Source organism: Phodopus roborovskii, unplaced genomic scaffold (assembly GCF_943737965.1).
Source record: "Phodopus roborovskii unplaced genomic scaffold, PHOROB, whole genome shotgun sequence".
NCBI lineage: Eukaryota > Metazoa > Chordata > Mammalia > Rodentia > Cricetidae > Phodopus > Phodopus roborovskii.
This window is the reverse complement of record NW_026125052.1, coordinates 18,485,504-18,510,786: the sequence shown is the minus strand read 5'-3', so window position 1 is coordinate 18,510,786 and position 25,283 is coordinate 18,485,504. Positions and strand designations below refer to the sequence as shown.

Sequence of the window (25,283 nt, the reverse complement as noted above, 5' to 3'; positions counted from 1 at the left end):
GCCATTCATCTTATTAGACCATCAGGTGTTTTAGACAGGCAAAAAAAATCACAGCTTCACTGAGTGAATGCAACATAAACAAAAGTCACACACCTTAGAATAATATTCTACCACACTCCTCTGATGGGAGATGTCATTCTATATATGTTTCTCATACTGGTTAATGAATAAAGCACTGTTGGCCAATGGGAAAGGAAGATAGGAGGGGCTAGGAGACAAGAAGGAAAGAGGAAGTATTAAGGAGGAGTCAAGATGGAGAGTCAGGAGAAGGCAGAACCGCCAGCCGCCTCTCGCTGGTAAGACCACGTGGAAATACATAGAAATGGGTTAATAATTAAGACAGAGCTAGCCGATAAGAAACAAGTAACTGGCCGACAGCATAATATCAAATACAGAGCCTGTGTGTGTTAATTGGGGCTGGCACGGCGGCAGGACAAGACCAGTGGCGGGCGGAAAAACCTTACTCCTTACACTCTTCTCTAAACATTCTCTGAAGACATCACTGGTTATCCACCCAGTGATTTGATTTCAACTGTCCCTCATTACCTGAAGGAGATCTGTCATGGCTAGTCTGATACTTTTCCACCATTGGTAGAGTAACAAACGTTGAGAAATACTATTAACAAAATCCTTTATGGCCAATTTTAAGCAGCTAAGAGTGTCTTACTCCACTCTGGTTGGCCTGCCTCTACCTCTGGAGAGCTGGAATTAACAATGTGCACCACCACACCTGGCTCTAAGAACAAATATTTATGAAGAAACTAATTTGAAAATTAAGTACTTGTTTAGAGATATGCCCCTTAAATGATCAATGTCAAATATCTTTTGTGAGGAAGTAACCTTTGGAGTGCACTATGTTAGGGCAGTCTAATTATCTTTAAAGAGAATTGCAGTGGTACACTTAGGAGCGCACAAATACAAACCATAAACACAAACATTAACAAACTAACAATTCCCCTTGGATGGCTACCAGCTTGGTTAAGAGTTTTCCAGAGCTTTGCATCTTAGAAGGCTTATCTAATACACTTACCAAAAAAAAAAAAAAAAAAAAAAATCTGACAACAATTAGCATTGATGAAAACAAGAGAAAATAAACAATCAAGCAGCTGAGAGGCAAAGACCTCAAAACTCAAAAATTCTGAATTCTTGTCTTGGTCAGAAGCCAGAAATGCTAAAATCCCTTAGGAACACAGGTCACAGCTTCTTGTTATGTTTCCTCTCATTATAGACCGCACTGAGCATAACTCCCTAGAAACTATGTATGAGGGCATGACCTAAATTCCAATCTAGTCACAGACTGTCTGAATGGAAAGGCACGTGGGTATTTCCTGGGTGGGACACCTAGACTAAGCAGCTCATGCCTCAATCTGGTCAAGTTTTGTTAACCCCTAGAGAGGGTTAACAAAGATGAACCATCTTTGAGACCTGCTCTTGCAGGAGCCCAGCTTTCTTCCTATATTTTTTCCTCAGTTTTCAAGATGTATTCATTTGTGTATGCATCTCTTTGTGTGTGCACAAATGTATTCAAGTGGCTTCTTATATCTTAAGCTCTCCCCTATGAATCTATGATAAAGTCTTTTCCAAAAAAATCTATCTTCCTGTTGCCCATGAAATTCATCCATCGACTTTGCTGGATCCAGAAACCACTGACCTGTAGTAACTTTGGTTACCATTGACTGTCTGGGACCCTTGCTCCCGAGTTAATGGTCACCTAAGTTAAGAAAAACTCACACTCATGAGGACCCTGGCTTTATCCCCAACCTCCCTGATTACTATAACCACACACAAAAATCCTTTACATAGTAACTCCACTTCTTTTGAAGCAAAATTTAGAATATTTGAATCAGTAGCATAATGGCTAGACATGTGTTCTTCCTGAGAAATATACCATTTAACTAACATGAAAACATATCGGTGTATACTTGAAAAGGGTCTTAAATGTCTTGCTTTGGGGTGGGAAGGACATATTTTGAACATACCTACAAATTTACTTTTCCAAAGCACCAACAAGCTTTCAGGCTATTTTAATGTTTATAACTTGGGATTGTTTGTGATTGAAAAAGAGGAGTTAAAGAGCCTGGCCCTGGGCAGGCACTTTTGAGTCCACGCCCCGCCCTGCCTGGATACTTTCTATTGAAGCTCCGCCCCACAAAAACAAAGGGCTGCTGGGTAAGGACCACCCAGGACTGAGGCCTAAATCCGGGTTAGGGTAAGACCCAGAAGAAATCGGTGTTCTTTTCAGCCTGAGTAAGGGAAACTTGGACCCTGTCACGTAGAAGGTTCTCTTCAGGTGCAGAATCCACTTAGTCACGCTTTGGTAACAAAGGAATCCTGTCACAAAGGGCAGGGCAAGGTGGCCACAGTTGCCAAGGCTCCCTGATGAGGTCAGGGGCCTTTTCTCCAGTTTATCCCCCGCCAGTGCACTGCGGCACTGTGGATCGCGAACTGCAGCACTGTGGATCACCTCGATATTGTATGCCATGTCCTTAATGCATGTCATGACATCTCTGGACTTTCACTTCGTCACCCCAGGACTTCTCCTCATCGGACAAGTTTTGCTGGTCCTGAACCAGGCAATGGATGCCCTTTCTGAGTTCGGTCAGAACCCAATTCAGTTAACTTCAGAGCCTTGGGTGCCGACCAAGCTCTGGTCTTGGCACCCCTCTGATCATCCGCCCAAATCCCCACAAACTCATAAATCCCAGGCAGGAGCAGGGGGCTTTGATTACCTGGGGTCCTCTGCTCCCTCCCAGATGTTCTCCCCACCCCGGGAGTTGACGGACAGTTTTCTTTCATTCCAAGATACGGATACCTCTACGCAGCCGCACCCAGAGTCAGCCCAGTTCACTGTTCCAAATCAGCATCCGATCTACAAAATGACTCCACCTGGGAAGCTGCCAGAGAACATTTTAAAGCTAAATGGGGATCAAAATCAGTCTCCACAGTTCAAAAGTATTTCCAGTCTGGATGAGGCTGCAGATAATCAGTTATATGAAATACTTGTTCCACCGCAAGATAGTGAGAGTTTGAAAGTGACAAAGTTCATAGCTTCGCCCCAGAACTTGAAGAAAGGTCTAGCTCAGCACAGGAAACTCGCTAAGGTGGTTGCCGGAACTACAAACCAATTTGCAAAACCTGAACTCCAGGAAGAAAATATGGAGGATGATTATGAGGATACAAGTATAAATGAAACTTATTCTGACAGCTTACCTCTGCAATCCCAGGGAAACAGAAAGGAGCCACCAGTACCTTCTGAGCAGGTTGAACCTCCTGAATACCAACTGGAGGTACAATCTCAAAATTTAGAGAATCTTGGTTTGGTCCAAGAAGGCCCAGATCATCTCCCACTGCTCTCTGAGGAAGAAGAACAGAAGGGGGCTCATCAGTTCGCTCATGAGGGGGCTGCAGTAGTAGAGCAGCCTGAAATAAATGTTCCATCTCCAGATAGAAATGAAGCCCAGCACTCAAACTTGCCAAATGTCACAGTGAATCCTATGGATATGGAGGTTACAGTGAGTTCAGAAGCAGATAAGGACACACAACATACTTTGAGCCAGCAGCAGGCCCAGGGCCATCTTTCAGAGGAGGTAGGACCTTCATTAGTCCAAGAGGTCCCAGTCCAGCTTTCAGAGGGTTCTGAGGAGGTAGCATTAACCCAACAAGAGTCTGCAGCCCCAACTTCAGAGCTCTCTGAGGAGTTAGAACCTTCGTTAACCCAACAAGAGACTGCAGCTCCAAACCCAGAGCTCTCTGCAGAGTTGGAACCTTCATCACACCAGCAAGGGTCCTTAGCTCCAACTCCAGAGCTCTCTGAGGAGCTGGAACCTTCATCAACCCAACAAGAGGCTCCAGCAGAGATTTTAGAGATTCCTGAAGACCTTGAAACTTCTGGTAGCCAGCTAGAAGTTCTGGCTCTACCTACAAAGCCCTATGAAGTCAATGCTCCAGTTGAGCAAGAGGCCACAGTTCCAACTCCAGAATCCTCCATACAGAATTTAATTGAAACTCCAGCAGCAACAACTCCACGTCCCAGTCAGGATCAAGTTCACCATTATGCTTTGCCCACAATTACGGTCAAACCTGTGGATGTGGAACTTACAATAACTTCTGAACCTTTTAAGGAGATTGAGATGTCTCCAGTTCAGGAGACTTCAACTCAAACTCCAGGTCCTCTTGTGCAAGCTGAACATTTTCCTAGCCTGGAGCAGCAGCCAGCTGAACTTGATGAAACTCCCGGGAAGGATGAATCATCTGAAAGTAGTCTGGAATCCCAAATTCAACCTCTGGAGGAATCAGAGGAAGAGGAAGAGGAAGAGGAAGAGGAAGAGGAGCCTTCTTCAATCCAGCAGGATGTCCCATCACAACATCCAGGCCCTCTTCTGGAGGATGAGTCTTCTGTCGAACTAGAGCAGCCAGCTCAAACTTCTGAGTCTCATGAGGAGGTAGGATTAGGTCCTGGAAACCAGCCAGAAGCCTTAGTTACACCTGCAGAGCTCCCCGAACAAGGCTCGCCCCCAATTGAACAAGCGGCCCCACTTCATGCTGCACAATCTGCTATTGAGAATATACTTGAAACTCCACCAACTCACCTAGTGACAGTCCAGCCAACTCAGAATAAAGAGCACCATTATCACTTGACACATGTTACAGTTAGACCTGTGGATGTGGCACTTACCATAACTTCAGAGCCTACCAAGGAGATGGAATCTGCTCTGGCCCAGCAGGAGTCCCCGATACATCATCCAGAGTATACTGGAGTGGAGGCACCTCTCCTCAGTGAGCAAGAACAGCCAGCTCAGCCTTCTGAGCTGGAAATGCCAACTCAATCTTCAGAACATGCTCTAATCCACCAAGAACAACTAACTCAGTCTTCAGAACATCATGAAGTAACAGTTTCACCCTCAACTCACCATCAAACTCACTATTCAAGCTTATCCACTAAGACAGTTAAACCTCCCGATGTGCAGCTTACCATAACACAGGAACTGGGACCTCCTCCAGTGCATCATGAAGTAATAGCTAAACCAATTAAAGTCCCAGAAAATGATGTAGGCACTTCTACAACCCAGTATGCCAATCCAACTGTAACTCCAGAGCCTTCTGAAGGGGTTGAACTCTTATCAAATCAACATGAGGCTCCAGTTCAATCTCTAGAATCTGTTCAGTATGAAAAGCCTTCTCTGAGCCAGCAGGAGGACACAGATGAGAATTCAGAGCTCCTAGAGGAAGTCAAACCTTCTTCAGCCCAGCAGGAGACCCAACTGCAATCTCTAGAGCACCCTCATGAAACAGTAGTTGAGCCTCCAGCACACCATGAGGCAACAGGTTCCGACCTGGTTCATAGTCAAGTTCATCCTCCAGCATCACACACCATCACAGCAAAGCCTCCAGAGTTCTTTAATGAGGTTGAAACTTCAATCCAACATGAATTTGAACCTTCAAAAGACCAGCAAGAAGAATTTTTAACTCAGCATCCAACTCCCCCTGAAATTCATTCTCCAGTTCACCCAGGGGTCCCAACCCAGCCTGTAGAGCTTACAGGGGAAGTTTCTTCAGGTCAGCAGGAGAACTTGTCTCCACCCCTAAAGCACCCTTTGGGTACAGAATTTTCACCATATCAGCAAGAACTCCCAGATCAACCTCTAGAACCACTTCAAGAGGATTTCTTAATTCCTCCACTGGGAGATACCCTGTTCTTTTCACCTGAAGATTTAGAAGCAATATTCAGATATGAGCATTCAATGTTGCATAAAACCACAGTTAAACATCTAAACCGAGCACATACCAAATCTCCAGAGTCTATGGACGTTGAATCTCTTCAGGTTCAGGAGGAGGACCTGGTTCAGCCTGTAACTCCCAGTGAACAAATTAAATTTTCACAAATCCAAATTGAGTCCCTTTCCCATCCACCAGAATTCCCTGAAACTGAATATTCTCAGCAAGAGGCCAAAGCTCAGAAAAAAGGCCTCCACAAAGAGGTCTATCCTTTTCCAACTCATCAGGAAGGCCCATATCTACCTCCAGATTCCACTATGGGTGCAGAACCTTCTCTAGCTCAGCATATGACCCGCTCTCAACCTGAGAGTGTGGAACCATCTCCAGTGCTACAGCCCACCCCCACAGAGGCTTCAGAACACCTTAAGGAGATAGAGCTTTCTCTAACCCAGCAAGTAGTCCAACACCAGCTTCCAGAGTCAATGAACAATATTGTAACTCACCCTCAAACACATCAGATGGTAGTTCTAACACCAGGTCAGATTCAAGCTGAGTATTCAACATCAGCCATTATCTCATATCAGACTTTGGACCAGGAACTCACCATAACTTCACAATATGCTCCAGTACCAAAGAAGACTACACCTCCTCCAACACATTTCCAGGTGACATCTCCACATCAGACTCAACATCAAAACCCAACTGGAGGTACAGTTCAACCTTTGGATCTAGAACTTACTATAACTCATCAACCAACTCCTGAGGAACTTCCTCAAACTACACCAGAGAGCACAACTCATCTGACAGAACCACTTACAGAAATTGTAGCTCCAGTCCCCATATATCAGGAGGTGAAAGTTCCTACACTAGGTCAGGATCAAGCTGAGTATCCAACAGCATCTGTTATTTCATTTCAACCTTTGAACCTAGAACTCACCATAGGTTCAGAGCCTACTAGAGAGACTCAACCTCCTACAACCACACAGAAAACTACAGTTCCTCCTCCAAAGCCCCCTCATGTTCAATCTTTGGATCTGGAACTTACCATAACTCATCAACCGACTCCTGAGGAACTTCCTCAAACTACATCAGAGAGCACAACTCATCTTACAGAACCACCTACAGAAATTGTAACTCCTGCCTCACTATATCAAGAGGTGACAGTTCCAACACCACATCAGGATCAAACTGAATATTCAACAATGCCTGTTGCCTCATTTCAGTCTTTGGACCTGGAACTCACCATAAGTTCAGAGCCTACTAGAGAGACTCAGCCACCTACACCCACACAGGAGACTACTACAGTTCCTCCTCCAAAGGATCCCCACCCAACAGAATTCACAGTTCAATCTTTGGATCTGGAACTTACCATAACTCCACAACCTACTCCTGAGGGAGAACTTCCTCAAACTATTCCAGAGACCACAACTCATCCTACAGAACCACCTACAGAACTTGTAGCTCCATCCCCAATATATCAAGAGGTAAGAATTCCAACACCAGGTCAGTATCAAGCTGAGTATCAAACAATGCCTGTTGTCTCATTTCAGCCTTTGGATCTAGAATTCACCATAAGTTCAGAACCTACTAGAGAGACTCAACCTCCTACAACCACACAGGAAACTACAGTTCCTCCTCCAAAGCCTTTGGATCTGGAACTTACCATAACTCATCAACCAACTCCTGAGGAACTTCCTCAAACTACACAAGAGATCACAACTCATCTGACAGAACCACTTACAGAAGTTGTAACTCCAGCCCCGCTATATCAGGAGGTGGTAGTTCCAACACCAGGTCAGTATCAAGCTGAGTATCAAACAATGCCTGTTGCCTCATTTCAGCCTTTGGACCTAGAACTCACCATAAGTTCAGAACCTACAAGAGAGACTCAGCCACCTACAACCACAAAGGAAACTACAGTTCCTCCTCCAAAGCCTTTGGATCTGGAACTTACCATAACTCATCAACCGACTCCAGAAGAACTTCCTCAAACTACACCAGAAAGCACAACTCATCTTACAGAACCACTTACAGAAGTTGTAACTCCAGCCCCAATATATCAGGAAGTGACAGTTCCAACACCACATCAAGAACAAGTTGTCACATTCCAGTCTTTGGACCTAGAATTCACTATAAGTTCAGAGCCTACCAGAGAGGTTTACCATTTTACAACCCCAAAGGAAACTATCATTCCCCCTCCAAAGCCCCCTCAGATGACACTACCACAACAAGTTCCCATCCAGCATCCAAACCCAAGTGAAGTTACAGTTCAATCTTTTGATCTAGAACTTACCATAACACCACAACCTACTCCTGAGGAAGAACTTCCTCAAATTGTGCCAGAGACCACAACCCAGAGTACAGAACCACCTACAGAAGTTGTAGCTCCAGTGCCAATATATCAACAGGTGGCAATTCCAACATCACATCAGGATCAAGTTGAGTATCCAACAATGTCTGTTGTCTCATATCAGCCTTTGGATCTGGAATTCACCATAAGTTCAGAGCCTACTAGAGAGACTCAACCACCTACAACCACACAGGAGACTACAGTTCCTCCTCCAATGCATCCTCAGGTTCAACCTTTGGATCTGGAACTTACCATAACTCTACAACCTACTCCTGATGGAGAACTTCCTCAAACTATTCCAGAGAGCACAACTCATCTTACAGAACCACCTACAGAAGTTGTAGTTCCAGCCCCACTATATCAGGAGTTGGTAGTTCCAACACCACATCAGGATCAAGCTGAGTATCCAACAATGCCTGTTGTTTCCTTTCAGCCTTTGGACCTAGAACTCACCATAAGTTCAGAACCTACTAGAGAGACTCAGCCACCTACAACCACAACAACAACCACAACAACCACAACAACCACAACCACAACAACCACAAAGGAGACTACTACAGTTCCTCCTACAAAGCCCCCTCAGGTGACACTTCCAGAACAGGTTCCCATTCAGCATCCAAACTCAACTGAAGTCACAGTTCAACCTTTGTATCTGGAACTTACCATAACTACACAATATACTACTGAGGGAGAACTTTCTCAAACTATGCAGGAGACTACAACTCAACCCACAGATCCAACTAAAGAGGTTGTCACTCCAGCCCCAGTAAACCCAGAGGTGACAACTTCAGCACCACCAAGTCAGGATCCAACTGAGTCTCCAACTACAGTTGCTCTTCTACAGTACCATCAGACAACACTTCCAGAACAAGTTCATATTCAGCATCCAAATCTAACTGAAGTTACAGTTCAACCTTTGGATATGGAACTTACTATAACTCCAAGTTCCCATATGGATGTTGAATCTTCTCCAAGCACACAGGAAATCCTTCCTGAGCCTGAACAGTCACATGAGGAGATTGCAGGTCAAGCTCCAGTATTTTATGAAATACCACCAATTCAGGATCAAACTCAGCATCCAATTCCTTCTGAAGTCCCAGTTCAACACAATCAACATATAGAAATAGAGCATACCTTAACTACAATATCCAATGTAGAGAATGAACTTCTTGTAGTCCCATATAATATTACAGCTATTCCTCCAAAACACCAAGAGGTGACCCTAGTACCTGAAGACCAGCATGTAAACCCAACTCAAGGCACAATTCATCCCTCACAACCAGAGTTTTCCATAACTCCACGACCTGCTACAATGGTTAAACGTTCAGCACCAGTTCAGCCTACAGAGTCTATAGCTCAATCTTCAGTACATGTTGAAGTGACAATTCTAGTTCATGATCAATCTCAGCATCCAAACTCAGAAGCTACATATTCTGAAGTTCCAATAACTACTCAACCAGAAGCTACATATTCCACAGTCCCAACCACTATTCAGCCAGAGATTACACATTCCACTGTCCCAACAACTACTCAAGAGACTATACATTCTACAGTTCCAAGTACTCATCCAGAAACTACACATTCTACAGTCCCAACAACTACTCATACAGAAACTACACATTCTACAGTCCCAACAGTTACATCCCCTCCTCCAACACACCATGAGGTGACACCTTCAAACCAGGTTCAGACTCAGCAGTCAAATCCAACTGAAGTCACAACTCAGTCTTCACAGACAGAATCTTCCACAACCCCACAATCTGCTACAGGGGTCAGCCTTTCTCTAGCTACACCTCAGTCTACAGAGCATTATGAGACAACAGCTGGAACATCAGTTCAAGATCAAGGTCATCCCCCAAACTCAGAAACATTAGAGGCTGAAGTCCCGACAACTACTCCATCATATCCTAAGGTGATACTTCCACCTACAGAACAGGTTCAGATTCAGCAAGTCCCAAGTGAAGTCACACTTCAACCTATGGATATGGATTTTACCATAACTCCATATGCAGAAAAAGAGTTAATTATCCAAATGAAAAAAAATGCCTCCACAAGCGCCAACTTGTGTGACTTTTGCTCGTGTGAAAATGAGACACTATTGTGTATTCATCTGAGCCCAAAGCGGAAACTTCACCAAGTGCCTGTGCTAAGGCCCAACACCTACAAAGGCACCTTAACTGTTTTGTAAGAATAACCTTTTCTTATTTCTGTTTTACATTCAACTTGATATGGTAGCCTTTTCCTCGAAGCCTTAATGGATGTTCTTTGTTACCCTGACCAACACTTTCTTCTTTATCTTTGCTTGTAAAGTCTTCCTCATCCTCATCCTTCTTACTACAGTGCCCCTTCTCTAATTAGCCCCATTATATCATTGCTCAACTTTGGCCTTTCCATTTTCACTCCAGCCTCTTTATAACTCATTTCACTGATGCAATGAAGGGGTTAGAGGAGATTCCAGAGCTAGACTCTTGGGGTTTTAACCTAGGTGGTAGCTCTGCAACTCTAGGAAGAGTGCTTAGCTGTCATTTAATTCCCTACCTGTAAAATAGGGAGTATGATAACTATTATTTCATAAGACTGTTGTGAGGTCTAGTTGAGTACGTGTGATACTTATCTTAGTTCTTAGAATACATGAATGTTAGCTATTAATACTATGAAATCTTTTGTTCTGTTCAGAACCCACCTTTGTTCTAGGACATAAAACTTTTTGTATACAATTTGGGATTAAGACCTGTGAGAGCCACATATGTATGTATAGAACATGAAAATGGTAAATTGGAAAAAGGGAGCATTTAACCTTTACCTGTGGCTCAAAGGGTGTCTATTGTTGAACAGAGTGAAATCAGAGAGTACAGCCTAGGCAAAGACATGGCTATAAGAATAATGGGGATTTAGACTATTCAGATTACAAACAAGCAAAGATACTGTGTAAGATCTATCAACTATAGGATTTAGAAAGTGACACAGGGAGAAAGGGAAAGCCATTAGAAGTTTCCGGGAAAGAGAGAAAACTTAATAAGAATTATTTTTATAAAGACAGAATAGTAGTATAGTCTGGCCTGGAGTCTCTCATCCTCCTGCCTGGCCTCTCAAGTATTAGGATTATGGACATATTCTACCATTCTCATATCTTGGATCACTTGAGAGAGAGAGAGAGAGAGAGAGAGAGAGAGAGAGAGAGGAGAGAGAGAGATCCTCTGCCATGATGGCCCATGAGAAAGAGAAGACAGGAGTGAGATTGAGTGACTGTTAAATATAAAGTTGGGCCTGTAGAGTACACAACAAAGAAAGAAGTAGAATGTGCACTCTCAGATTGGAAGTTCAAGTTTGGAGGAAATGTCTCACTGCTTGCACTTGGAAACTGATAAAGCTGGGAATTAGAAGATTGGTGGTTTCCTTCGTTCCTCATTGAACACCTCCACACAGCTGTGATGATTTTTTTTTTACTGCTTCTGCTTATTCTTTTCCTACTTATGTGAAATGTTTCTTCACAGGAATTTCCAAGGAAATGCTATTTCTTACATTGACAAAAATATATGGAGAGCATACCGGTGGACTGAGAAACTGTGAGTATATTTTCTACAAATATGATCACAAAAAAAAAAAAACTACACAGTAAGATCCTCCTTGATCTAGATTTTGAGGTAAATACCTCTGAGAAAATGTGTTTCCTCTTCACAGCCCAAATCAATCTGCATTGACTAAATTCTCTGGTAAATTTTGTGGATTTTGTGGGGACCAAGATGTAGCTCAGGGGGAGAATAATTGCCTAGCATGAATGAAGCCATCGATTTGAACACCGTCAGTTCAGCAAAGATTTGTTTTACATTATATTTTGTATGTATTTTTTATGAGCGAGAGCCAGTGCATGCTTGTGTAGATCAGAGAACAGCTTACAGAACTTGGTCTTCTACCAACTTTCAATCTTGGCAGAAAGTTCCCTTTCCATTGAGGTTATTTTGCTGCCCTGATTTTAAAAATTAAATTTTATGGACTTTCTTTGGGGGGGGGTGGGAAAATGGCAATTTAAATTGGTCTCTGATATAGCAGTCATATACCATAACAAAAGCAACTGAGAGGGGAAAGAGTTTATTTCAGTTTAAAGTTGTAATTCCTCATGAAAGAAAGTCGGGGCTTGGACTTAAGATAGGAACCCAGAAGCAGGAACAGAAGCAGAACCCATGGAAGGACACTGCTTACTACTTTGCTCCTCCTGGCTTGGTTGGTTTGCTTTCTCATACATCCCAGGACCACCTACCCAGGGACGGCACCACCTACAGTGAGCTGGGCCCCACACATCAATGATTAATAAAGAAAATGTCCCACTTGCCCACAATGGAGACATTTTCTCAACTGGAATTCCCTCTTTGCTGATGATCATAGTTTGTGTCAAGTTGAAAAAAAAAAACTGACAGGTAACCACTACTGTGAATTTGGTATATATCTTTCCAAACATATTTAGAAAAATAGATTTAACACCTATTTATCATTTTTTACACATATGATAAATCCCAAAACTTGATTTTTTCACTTTATGATATGAAAAGTTTCTTTTTAACACAGTTATTCTATGTATTCCCAATCATGCATAATATTTCATAGTATGTACACATCAGTGAGAATTTAATATTACCCTACTGATGTTTAGAGAATATCTGGTTCTTCTGATATATATATATATATATATATATATATATATATATATATATATGTCATGAACATCCTATATACTTCTTTCTGAATATGCACAAGTTTCTGTAAACTAGATACCTAGAAATGGAATCTCTAGGATGAAGACCATTGTATAGATGCAATTTTATTTGCCCTAAAAATAAATAGTACCAACTTATTCTCTAGGCAATAGCATATGGAAACATGTATTTCTTCATCCCATTTCACCACTGGATGTTCTCCATCTGTTTGATGATTTTTGATCCAGATAACCTTTTAATCTTCCAGAATTCTCAGTGAAAATCTCCTGACTGAATTACATAAGGACTCATTTGAAGGCCTGCTATCCCTCCAGGTTTTGTAAGTTAGTTAAGCATATCTATTTGTAAGTTATGAGTTATCTATAGATGAACAAGGGATCTGAATTAGATACCAACATCTGTTCAAGCAATAAAATTGTGCAATTATCGACTGGGTTTGACAGTGCTTGGCTATAATCCCAGGACCGAGGAGATAGAAAACAGGAAGATTGCTATGTTGGAGATCTTCACGGTCTACATAGTGGGGTTCATACCCATTCCGGGGCTGGCTCTAAAGGCAAAAACATAATAAAGCAAAATCTGTAGCCAATCTGGTGGGGGCTCAGCCCATCTCTAACATGAAAATGCCTCTATACACTTTACATTTCTTAAATCATGTAGAGACTTCAGCTAGAAGAACTCCATTTGTAGGGGGAAAATGTTAGTAAGGGCTGAGCAATTACTGGAATTCACTCCACCCTTTGTTTTCTAAAGAATATGCTTGCATTTGAATCTAGTTGTCATACCTCGATCAAGTCTGATCCATGTTCTCATTTACTACAGCCCATGATTAGGAGTGGGTTGACACTTTTAGGGGACTTATGCCAGTGTCTTGTTTGTTGATGTGACAGAGAGCGCCTGATGAGAACAACTTGAAGGAGGCAGGATTCATTTTGGCCCTTCAGTTCAGAGGTTTTTTGTTTACGATAGCTGGCTCCATTGTTATTGGGCCTGTAGTGAAGCAGAGCATGATGGAAGGATGTAGTAGCACAAAGCTTCAGAAAGAGTGGAAGAAGAAATTCCCAGTAATAAACATGCCCCCATTCACCTGTTTCCTCCAATTAGGCCTCACCTCCTCATAGCACGTTCAGATAGGGACTCCTCAGTAGGTTAATACATGGATGACCTTAGTGCTTACCAACCAAAAGACCCCCAGCTGAGAACCAAACCTTCAGTATCTGGTCCTTTTCTTATTTTGGTGGAGGGTACTATTTCATATCCAAACCATTAACAGAGCTAAAAAAGAAAAAAAGTGAATCAATAAAGAATGTGCAACAGAGACTATGTATTGCCTGTGAAGTCTAAAATATTTGTTAACCTAATCTTTATAAAAAAGATAACGTGATAGGATGATAGGATAGAAGGAATTAATACGCTATTCAAACTGTTGCATATAAGACAAGAGCCATCCTCATTAATTTGAAGGTCATTAATCCAGAGTGTTTTGGGGGTTTTGTTGTTTCTTGTTTGAGTTTTTGTTTGTTTGTTTTTGTTTTTCAAGTCAAGATTTTTCTCTGTGTAGTCTTGGCTGTCCTGGAACTCAATCTGTAGACCAGGCTGGCCTTGACCTCACAGAGATCTACTTGTCTCTGCCTTCCCAGTGCTGGGACCTCCCAAGTGCTGGGATTAAAGGTATGTGCCAAACCCCCCCCCCCAGGCAACCCAGAGTGTTTTAACAGTTTGTGGGCTTTTTGGTTTGTTTGTTTCCTTTTTTAATCATGGCGTAATGTAAGCCCAGACTGACCTTAAATTCACTAAAAATCAAAGGTTCGCCTTGAATACCTGATTCTTTGGACTCTACCCCCCAAGTGCTAGGATTGCTGGCATCCACTACCACACAGTTTATGTAGTCTTGGGGCCAAACCCAAGGTTTCCTGTACGCTGGGAAAACACTCTACCAACTGTGCTATATCCTATATTTTTCTCTGAGCCTGGGTCTCACTATATGGCCTAGCCTGACCTTGAATTTACCCCATTCCTCCAACCTTAGTCTTCTAACCCAAATGCTGGAATTAGAGGCATGTGCCTACTATATCCAACTTGTTCTTACAATTAATCTGATTTAGATTTAATATTGCAGTGCTAAGTAATTAGATGAACACACAAATGACATAAATGATATCAACATGATAAACGTGTTAGGAGAACAGACTTATTAAGACTTTCAATGTAAAAATTTTATGCCCATGTCAGAAATAGATATTTTGAAATGATGCTTAAGAGGTATGCCTAGTTAGTTCCAGGCCAACCAGGACTACACAGTGAAACCCAAACAAAAAAAATTATATATATATATATATATATATATATATATAAAATAAACATATATATATGTTTATTATAAGTGAGCATATCAGAAATTCCCCTACCATTCACTAACTGAACAATAGAAACTTTGACAATCTTGTTGCCAAAGAGGGACTAATTGCCACAGTAATTCTGCCTGTTTAGAGATAAGAATACAATACTTAACTGGCAAGGGAGATACCATGATCACAAAGGTGCTTTCCTAGGGCAAAGCTTATCCACTGCACTCTGGATGTGCTGGCCCGTGCAATTTCCCTCAGTTTGGGAAACTTGACTGTATAATTTGTGGTAGCAGGTGTCTGTATTCATGAACACCCCCTAAAAATCTAGAGAATATACTCTGTTATTTGTTATGAAAACTTGGTTTCTATCCTTTACCCATAGGTTTCTATCCTTTACCCATAAGCAAGTGCTCTTAATCCTTACTGAGCCAAAAAGTGACACCTTTAAGCAAATAGATTATACTCTATATTGTAAACAGCTCTTGGGAAGAGCCTTTCATGGTGTTAAAAATCTTCCTTCTAGGCCCTAAAGGATACTACTTTTGTTTTGTTTGAAACAGGGCCTCACTGTGTAGCCCTGGCTGACCAGGAACTTGCTTTGTAGATCAAACTGGCCTGACCTTACAAAGATCCACCTGCTTCTGCCTCAAAAGTGCTGGGATTAAAGATGTGTGCAACCATGCCCCCAAAATGGGGGCTCTTGAATTGCCACTCTTGAATTGACCTTTTTGAGATCTTATGCATCTGAACCAGTCTCAAACCTTATGAATATGTTTGGAGAAAAAGAATGAAATAACTTCTCAATGGAGTAGTCCTTCTATTATTTATATTTGTAAGCAGGCAATTGATTCATGTTAGCATGTATATATTAATTAACTTTTTAAATTCCTCTCAGCTTAAAACTTAGCTAACTACTGTGCCTATAATTGGAGGCACAGCAGCAAGGATTCCCTCCCTCTCAGATTAAGGAACAAACACACAAATTCAAATCATAATGCTGCAGAGATGCACAGCAAGGCTCAGCCATGAAGCCATAAACTCAATTCCTTCCAAAATAGTTATTCACTTACGCCCTCTGAAGTTCTTTGCTTTATAAATTCAGACTGCTTAAATATTTGTGTCAGTCTCAAACTTGGTAGGCAATGGAAACTGTCACACTTTCAAGGAACTTGTGAGGAGAAAAAATTAGGTGCAAAACTGACCATTAAAACATAGTAAATATAGACACAGAGGTATAAATTGCCATGCCTCCAATAATAGACACAGTGTTTGGCATTTTTGTTTGTTTTTTGTTTTTTTGTTTTTGTTTTTGTAGACAAGATTTTTCTGTGTAGCCCTGGCTGTCCTGGAACTAGCTCTGTAGACCAGGCTGGCCTCAAACTCACAGAGATCAGCCTGCCTCTGCCTCCCAAGTGCTGGAATTAAAGGTGTGCACCACCACTGCCCTGCCAGCTTTAGGTAATTTATTTTTAATTTTTGAGAGACATTCTAAAAATCAACTGGTACATACATGACACACAAGAGAAGACTTGAGTTTGTTTCAAAGAAAATGTTCCTTGAAACAACCAGTGCAGTGTTTTCCTTTGGCTGTCCTAGAACTCACAATGTAGTTCAGGCTGGTCTTGAACTCAGAAATCACCCTGCCTCCTGAGTGCTGGGATTAAAGGCACACACTACCATGTCAGGTAACCAAAGCAACTGAACACTGGGTATCATTAGAAATCATCAGGCCTCTTTTTAAAAACCTTCCTTATTATGTTTGTGAGTGTGTGTGTATATGGGGAGGGGTGAGAGAAGAGAGTTAATGCCAGAGACAAATGTGGAAATCAAATGACAACTTGCAGGATTTGATTCTCTCCTTCCACCATAGGGGCCTGGGGGGGGGGCAAACTCAGGTCATTGGTCTTAGCCATAGGTGTCTGTACACATTAAGACATCTCACCAGCCCCATACAGGTCTCTTGGGGGACAATATGCTAGGCACTTAAAACAAGAGTGAAGATAAAAGTAAAAACATGAGTTAGATGAATGCCCACAAGCACCTGTACAGCCAGGCCTTCAGGCAAATGCTAAGGCAAAGTACCAAGGTGACGACCATGGAACTGCAGCAGTGCTCTCAGACAGCCAGGAGCCTCGCAACATCACCAGAAGGATTTGTGTCCTTTGTCAATGCAGTCTGAAGCACAGCTGAGAACCTGCATCTACAGAGGTCCCAAGCACCCGGTATATGCCCATGATTCCAGGACTCAGGAGGCTAAGGCAGGAAAACTGGGAGTTTGAGGTCAGCCTAGCCTACATGGAAAGACCCTGTTTCAAACACAGAAAGCTATATGATCTCTCAAAATAACTAACTCAAAAAATCTATAAAGAACTATAATTTTCTGTATATGAATACTATAAAGGATGAAACTCTTGGGAGATGGATGGACAAAGTAAGTGGCTCTAAAATATGCAAATCCAAAGGTTTAGAGTTTAGACAAAAATCTATTTTCTATTGCCAACTCTAAATTCTACTAATCGTACTAACTAGATATCTAATAGCTAAGCAAAACAATATTTCTCTTTTATGTTTCCTAGGGATTTATCTTGCAATAAAATACGTTATATTGAAAGAAGGACATTTGAGTCATTACCTTTTTTGAAGTATATGTAAGTTTCAAATAGCCTCTTCCTTTTTAATTTTAATCCCCACTTGTGACTTTCTGATATTTGACTTACAACTTTGCTAGGAGGAAATAAGTTAGACTCAAAAAAGGCAAATATTGCATTTTTACTCATTTTGGTTATTGGGACAAACCTAGGGTCTTGTTACCTGCTAAGCAAGTGCTCTGTCTGCCACTGAGCTACATTCCTAGATTTTATGTGTATGCTGAAAATAGAAGAAACACTATGAGGTCTGAGAAGGGAGTCTAGAAAGATGGAGAACAAAGAGGATAATGGGATAAAGAAAGCTAAGACATCATGTTTTCTCAAATATGGGCAATCAATCGCATGCGTGCTTGTGTGCATGCTTGCATACGTGTGCGTGTGCGTGTGCGTGTGTGTGTGTGTGTGTGTGTGTGTGTGTGAAACAAGACAGGAAAGTAGGACTGTTCAGGGAGGGAGAAGACCAGCAGAGTAGAGTGGAGAGTAGTGGGACAGATAAGAACAAAGTACAGTGAGATTGAGATATGAAATTGTCTAGCTGCAGTCTTCTGCACACCATCACCCAGTTGTGTCAGCACCATTTGTTGAAGATGCTTTCCTCCTTCCATTGTATAATTTTAACTGTTTTGTTAAAAAGCAGGTGTCCATAAGTGTGTGAGTTAATATCAGGATTTTCGATTCGATTCCACTGGTCTGTCTATTTTTGTCAGGATGAAATCCATTATTTAAATAACTAAAACTTGCGGCAAGTAAAAAGTCGTAAGAATTCTATCCCAAATCCCTTTAGTCAGAGTGCATAGTGACAGCACCAGAACGTGCGAAGTGAAGGTGCATCCTTAGCAATTGTGGATAAGCTACTGCCATCAAGGGGGCAGACAGCATAGCTGATCCTCAATATCCTACAATCTGTAAAACAAACCTACACAGCAGAGTGGTCCAACCCAAAATGTCAGAGGTGCTAAAAACCCTCTCAGAGAAGTAAAGATCACTTTAAAAATTTTTGAGCATTTACTATGGCTAGTGTATTACATATATAAATATGAAAATGTAAGTCATAAGCCAGTATCATCCTGAGAGCTCTTTAGCTAATGGAAAAAGTATTCTGTATGTTTAATTATATAAATTAGAATCACCACAAATGTAAATGTTCTAAAGAGTATCTTTTCGTTGGTTTATGTCTTTTTTTTTTTTTTCCATTATTTTAGGAACCTTGGGTGCAATTTACTCGTTGAGCTGAGCTTTGGAACATTTCAAGCATGGCATGGAATGCAGTTTTTACAGAAGTTGTAAGTGACATAGAAGTTAAGCACATGTAAATACTTACTTGTGTGTTAATAACCCAATGAAGAATTGATTTGTCGAGTGGAAACACTGTGTGAACTGTGGATAGTTTGTCTTAAGGTCCAATCATTTTCTTCCAATGAGGAAACTAAAGCACAGGAGGCCAGGAGACTTGTGTAAATTATAGGTCATGATCTGCTTTCCTAGTCCTGACCTTCAGCACAGACACTACAAGTGACACCACTCAAGTAACACTCACTAGGTCTCGTCATGGGGCCCCAGGGCTGTGGCTCTGATGTGTGATGCTTTTGGAAACCCACTTGTGAATTTCACTCTGATTTCCTCTCCCATGCACAGTTAGTTCCCAGAGAGCAAAGATCAACACCAAATCCTCCAAGGAGCAAAAGGGTTAGGTGCTTCCTCAGAAATGTAAAGCAGAAAATTTGCCTTGGGACTTCTCTCCCCATCCATCATCCAGAACATGGATTTTCAAGAAATATATGCCTCTGGAGTCATGGATTACCTGTGGTTGGGAGGCACTTTTGCAAAATGGGATGAGATGGCATCTGCATTAAGCTATATGGCTGAAAATATTCATAAAGAAAATATGTTGTCCTAGCCTGGTTCTATATAATACTTTTCTTCCCCAAGAAGCGAATTTTATTAGCTTTTAGCTAAAACTCTGTATTTGTCAAACATTGTGGCATAAGCCTAAATACCAGCCAGCAGTTGCACTCAGGAGACAAAGACAGGAGGATCATAAATCAGAAGCAGCCTGGGACTAATAGTAGACTCCTGTGTCAAAACCAAGACAAAGCAAAAACCCCACTTTGTGTGAGGTTCAGAAACCAGGAGGGCATTATGCACTCAAGAGGAAATTTCTGCTCTTAATCTGACTTTGGGTGACTGTAGTCTGACAGGTCAGAGACCCAGATTCACAGTCCAGTTCCCATTGGAGGAAGGGTTGGGATGTCTGTGGGTGCTCTTTGTAGCAGTCTCCTGTCTCCAGCACAGCCTGCTGACCCCTAACTTGGGGACAGGAAGCAGAGAGTCTGCTTTTCATGCAGGCCTCATGTAGGAGGCCCTGACTTGTCATCTCTAGTTTGTGTCCATCTTTGCAGAAAGGGAAGAGCAGAGCTAACTGGTATTGGATATTGATATTCTCATCATGTGATCTGAATGGAACAGTACCTCTCAGAATTCAGTTACTATCACACATTGGCCCAGTGCAGCAGGCTGTGCTACTCAAATGCGGAGGCAGGAGGAAGTCTTGAGTCTAGGAGTTCAAGGCTGACCTAGGCAGGATAATGAGAACTCATTTTAAAAAGAAAAAAAGAGCTTGACAACAATTAACACAACCCACCAAATGTGTGCTTGGATTTGGACTCTTGTTAGGATCCAACACCCAACCCTTTGTGATAGATGAGGCAGATTTCTTCAGGAAATATTTTCCATGGTAGGACACAAGCTTCTTGCATCTTTCCAAAGACAAGTTGCTAAAGGAGAGAGCAGGAATTCTGTGATATATAGCACACAGTTCTTGTAGTGTTTGTATGTTGAAGCTCTGTCTTCCCTGCATTGAAAAAGTCTGTACAAGGGTCCCAACTGAGGTAGGTTTGTCTAGAGCTCAACATAGCCTAAACCCAAAAGGCTTCTTATTGCTTAGGCCCTAAGTCCTGCTTGGAGCTTTATTTAGCAGCTCTATATTAATAAACTCTACATGTTATTTTGAGAGGCCTTTCTCAAGATAGGATAAGGTCAGGCATCTCAACATCCATATTCATCCCTGCTCCCAGGTACCTATTTGGATACAGCTTCCATATTAGTGACAAACATGATGAAATGTTAGCAATACCCTCAGGGTCAGATGCTCTTGAATCTGAAACCCAGGTCAGGTCAAAGACACACCAAAATCTCATTAGTTAAGTACCATTGTTTTATTGACAGTAGGAATCATGCCTCTTTCATATAAAAAAAATGTTACAAAAAAGGAATAGTAGTTGACAATCTACATGGTAAGTGTATTTTCCACACCAACTTTAAAGTGCTTCTCCTTCATTTACCTACACAGGTCCAGACCAGTGATTTGTTTTCAAAAATTCTCTTAATCACTTCATTGTTGTTCATAATAAGCTCCCTAAAGGATTTCACTAGACAGAAGAGCTACACATCATTCAATCATTCAGACTGCGAGAGAACATTCCCATGATAGTTGTCTATGGCTCATCAACACTGTACCAATAGCATAGCCCTGAAAGACAACCAAAGGAAAATTCAAGTTGTATACTTACTGGTGTGTACCCAATATTAATAATATCCATGGTAGTGGTGCATGCCTGTAATCCCAGCACTGGGGAGGCAGAAGGAGGTGAGCTCCAGGACAGCCAGAGATGTCTTTTAAAAAAAGAGTATCCATAAGGTAAATGGCCAAAAATTGACTCGGGGGTCCAAAAATAACCCAGTGCTTCCTTCTAGTCCCCTAACACTGGCTTCCTATAGAAAATGTTCAAGTCTAAAAGTTTGCTCCTGGAGCTGGAGAGATGGTTTAGTGGTTAAAACACGTATTGCTCTTGCCGAAAACCTGAATCTGATTCCCAATACCCACATGATGGTTCACAAATGCACTATTCTGATTTCCATATGTGGTGCAAATGCATACATGCAGGCATAATACTCATACACATAAAATAATAAATCTAAAAATATTGATTGTGTTTTTTTTTTTTAATTGCACTCTTTAGGTCGTGGTCCTCCTTTTGGTTTGCACAGGATCTTGGCAGCTAGCTTCTCACATTGAGAGGCACAAACATTAAAGAGGAAAAGAGCAACTCTTTGGGATGATCTAGACAAGATATTTAATTTGTAATCACCTAGCAGATTTTAGAGGGTTACATCCAACATTGTGATACCTTTCCTCTCTGTGTGGCATTCTATTCTTCCCACTGTTGTGGGAAGGCACTTTCTCTTGCAATCCTAGTAATTCTCCCTCTGCCTGTAACAATTCTTTGAATCCTCCAGCTATGAGATGTTATGTTCCAGGCACTATATGAAATACTGAAACAAATGAAATAATGCCATGAAGTTCCTACAAAAATATTGGGCATGTAGTACATACTCAAACATGTCACTTTTTCCATGTCCCCAAACCCTTTTGCAATGAAACTATTATATCCACATTTTGTAATTGATAGTTGAAACTAAGAGATATTGGCTAACTTGTCTATGCTCACATAATTAACAAGTGACAGAACTACCAAGAGACTGTGTCTTCTGGGCAGCTTCCCCCAGCTTTTTGTGCATTGTATGTTATCACGAACTTGACTTCTACTTCTAATAGCACCTGTGGTGGTTTGAAAAATAATGACCCCCAAGGGGAGTGGCACTATTAAGAGGTGTGCCTTTGTTGGAGTGGGTTTGGTCTTATTGGAAGAATTGTGTTACTGTGGAGGTGAGCTTTGAGATCCCATATATGCTCAAGCCACATCCAGTGAGTTAGTTCACTTCCCATTGCCTATATATGAAGTTGTAGAGCTCTCAGCTCCTTCCCCAGAACCATGTCTACCTGCATGCTGCCAAGTCCCACCATGACAATGGACTAAACCTCTGAAACTATAAGCCACCCAATTAAATGTTTTCCTTTATGAGAATTGCCGTGGTCATGGTATCTCTTCACAGCAATAAAACCCTAACTAAGACCAGACCTGTGGAGCAGAAAGCTGTATTCCCTCTAAGAAATTCATACTTACAGAGCTCCTGGGCACACTAGTATCTGACATCCCCAGAGTTCCTGCCCCTGGCCCATTGTACATACAAAGTCACTAGTGCTGAGCCACCTGCTTCTAGATACCTTGAATCCTGGACTCCTTGATGAGGAAAATGCTTACTAAAAGAACTCAGGTCTTAGGCTCTCTTATTTACATCTCTTAACTAGAAAGGTATAGAGCCAGAGTTTGAACCCAGGTCCTGCTGGTTCAAGCCACCTTTCCCTATTCTTCACAGCTATCTTATGACGAGTTTAAGCACTGTGGCTCTCTCTGCACTGTGGTTAAGATGCAGGCTCACCATTTTTTTTTCCCCTTGGGATCTACTGGTGTAACACAGAATCCTACACTGAGGAGCTTCACATGGGGGTGGGGCATGCTTTCAGGCTCCTGGACCTTGCAGATGAAGAGAAGAAAGGGTTTCTCCTTTCCTCACACACTTCATGCACATTGGAGCAGGGTCTGGGTCCCTCTGCTTCTTTCTCTCACCATCTTCTAAGGAACCCATTTCCCGCCTGTCTTTGGGATTCTGGTGTGGGTGCTTTTAGAGGCAGCCTTAGCTTCCCCTTCAACCTGTACAGAACTGCAAGATCAGCCAGGGGTGAAGTCCCTCTGGTATTCTTGGGTTGTTTTTCACCTAGGCTTAAGCATACACACATGTGCATAACTCTTCCCCAGAAGACCACTTGGGGTCTCTGTTTCCCAGGCTCATGTCTGAGCCTCTCACAGTCCCTGTGAGCATCAAATTCCTCCGCTCTCCTGTCAGTCTTAGTGCATAGGTGCTTTGTTGTCCCACTGTCCTCAGCTACAACACTTGCCTGCAGTTGTTTTCCAGAATCATCTTCTGGGGAAGTTTCTAGAACCAGAGAATGCTCAGTCAAGTCAAAAACAGAAGTCTAGTCTCACTAGGGGCCACTGTTGCACAAATTCTAATTGGTCTTAATAATAAAAACCTCAGTAAGGTATAGGGGTAAATGCTGAAAGATCAGAGAGACAAAGGAGCAATGCCTTACCTTGCCAACTTCCCATCAGAAAAGAGAGCGAACTCCTATCTCCTCCTGCTTTATATCCTTGTCTCTACCCAGCCATATCACATCCTGTCTGTCTGTACAGACCTCCACCTCCATGGTTAACTAGTGGCTAGCTCCGCCATCTGACCTTCAGGCAAGCTCTATTTGTTAGAGTACAAACAAGATCATCACCACAGGCCACCAATTTCCTGGGGTTGAGGTTTTGCAGGAGCAGCAGCTCCATTCTGCAACCTCCAGTGTTTTTTAAGGTTACCACGGAGCTAAGATGAGGAATGGCGTAGGGCAAATTAAAACAACACAAGTCTGAGTGTTCTCACAGAAATTGAGTTGGTTTTCTTGAATAAACAATACTGTAGTGTGGCAAGCCTTTGCTTAAATTTCCACAGTTTGATTCATTGCTTTATGGAGGGATGAACTCTGATGTCTTCACTCATTGACATCAATATGTTAAAATGGTTTTTAATCTCTAAAGTCTCAATGACAATGGGATAATTAAATGTTAATCACGGGATATGATTAGAGAAAAAGAATAAAAGGAAACTATAATTCGTACAGAAGCATTCAAAAGTGAGCACATGAGGTTTAAACAGTTAACTTCTAAGCCAGCACATGGTAGATAACGTCAGATGGAATCAGAGGAACAAGGTCACCCTGAGCTGTACAGTGAGTCTCCAATAGCTAATACTACCCAGACATTCTTAAAATTTGCATCTCAACTTTTTAACCTTTACTTATGTAGTTTGCATATCCCATGGTGTAAGTGGAAGACACTGGGTCCAGGGACTGAAATTTGGTTGTCAAGCTAACTGCCATTTGTTCCAACTGGCCAGCTCAAAAAATAGTTTTTAAAAGTTTCCTAGAAAGAACATGGTCAAATGCCTTGTGGTATTGACACATTCCCTTTAATCCCATGAGGCACTTGGGAGGCAAAGAAAGGCAGATCTCTGTGAGTTCGAGGCCAGCCTGGTCTACAGAGGGAATTCCAGGACAGCCAGGGCTACACAGAGAAACCCTGTCTTCAAAAACATAAAGAAAAAAATATGAACAAAATATATTGTATGAGCTTGAGCTGTGGCTATAGCCCAGAAAGAACACATGACACCTTGTATGAAGTCCTAGGTTCCAACCTCGCTGTCAAAACATAAATAAAAGGAAAAGGCTATGTTAGGTGTGGAGATGGCTCATCAGGAAAAAGTCTTGCTACACAAGCTGGATGACCGAAGTTTGATTCCTGGAAGGAGAAAACAGACTGACACATGCACAGGCTTGCTCAGTACGTGCTGACCAAGAACATAAGTTAGATGTGATGGAGGCTGGTTGGGACATGAGCCTGACTGTGGCTTCTCTAACTGTCTTCCATTTCTTCCCAAAGCCAGGGAATTATACTATTGTCTTTCTTTCTTTCTTTCTTTCTTTCTTCTTTTTTTTTTTTTTTTTTTT

The 25,283-nt window shown here is 41.8% G+C and overlaps 1 protein-coding gene and 1 non-coding gene across 2 annotated transcripts in view; both read left to right on the top strand.

Annotated features, from left to right (window-relative positions):
• Positions 1-2,343: 2,343 nt before the first annotated feature.
• The window catches only part of LOC127221003 (leucine-rich repeat-containing protein 37A3), a 38,796-nt gene continuing 15,856 nt past the window's right edge, over positions 2,344-25,283 (top strand). The window contains exons 1-8 of the mRNA XM_051182915.1: positions 2,344-4,776; positions 6,871-8,105; positions 8,499-9,158; positions 9,864-10,249; positions 11,560-11,631; positions 13,025-13,096; positions 17,702-17,773; positions 18,976-19,056. Of these exons, the coding sequence (XP_051038872.1) occupies positions 2,481-4,776; positions 6,871-8,105; positions 8,499-9,158; positions 9,864-10,249; positions 11,560-11,631; positions 13,025-13,096; positions 17,702-17,773; positions 18,976-19,056 (4,874 nt within the window). The 5' untranslated portion in view covers positions 2,344-2,480. The remainder of the gene's footprint in view (positions 4,777-6,870; positions 8,106-8,498; positions 9,159-9,863; positions 10,250-11,559; positions 11,632-13,024; positions 13,097-17,701; positions 17,774-18,975; positions 19,057-25,283) is intronic.
• On the top strand, positions 15,281-15,441 carry LOC127221981 (U1 spliceosomal RNA). The gene has a single exon (XR_007834517.1). It is a non-coding gene; the product is annotated as a U1 spliceosomal RNA (small nuclear RNA).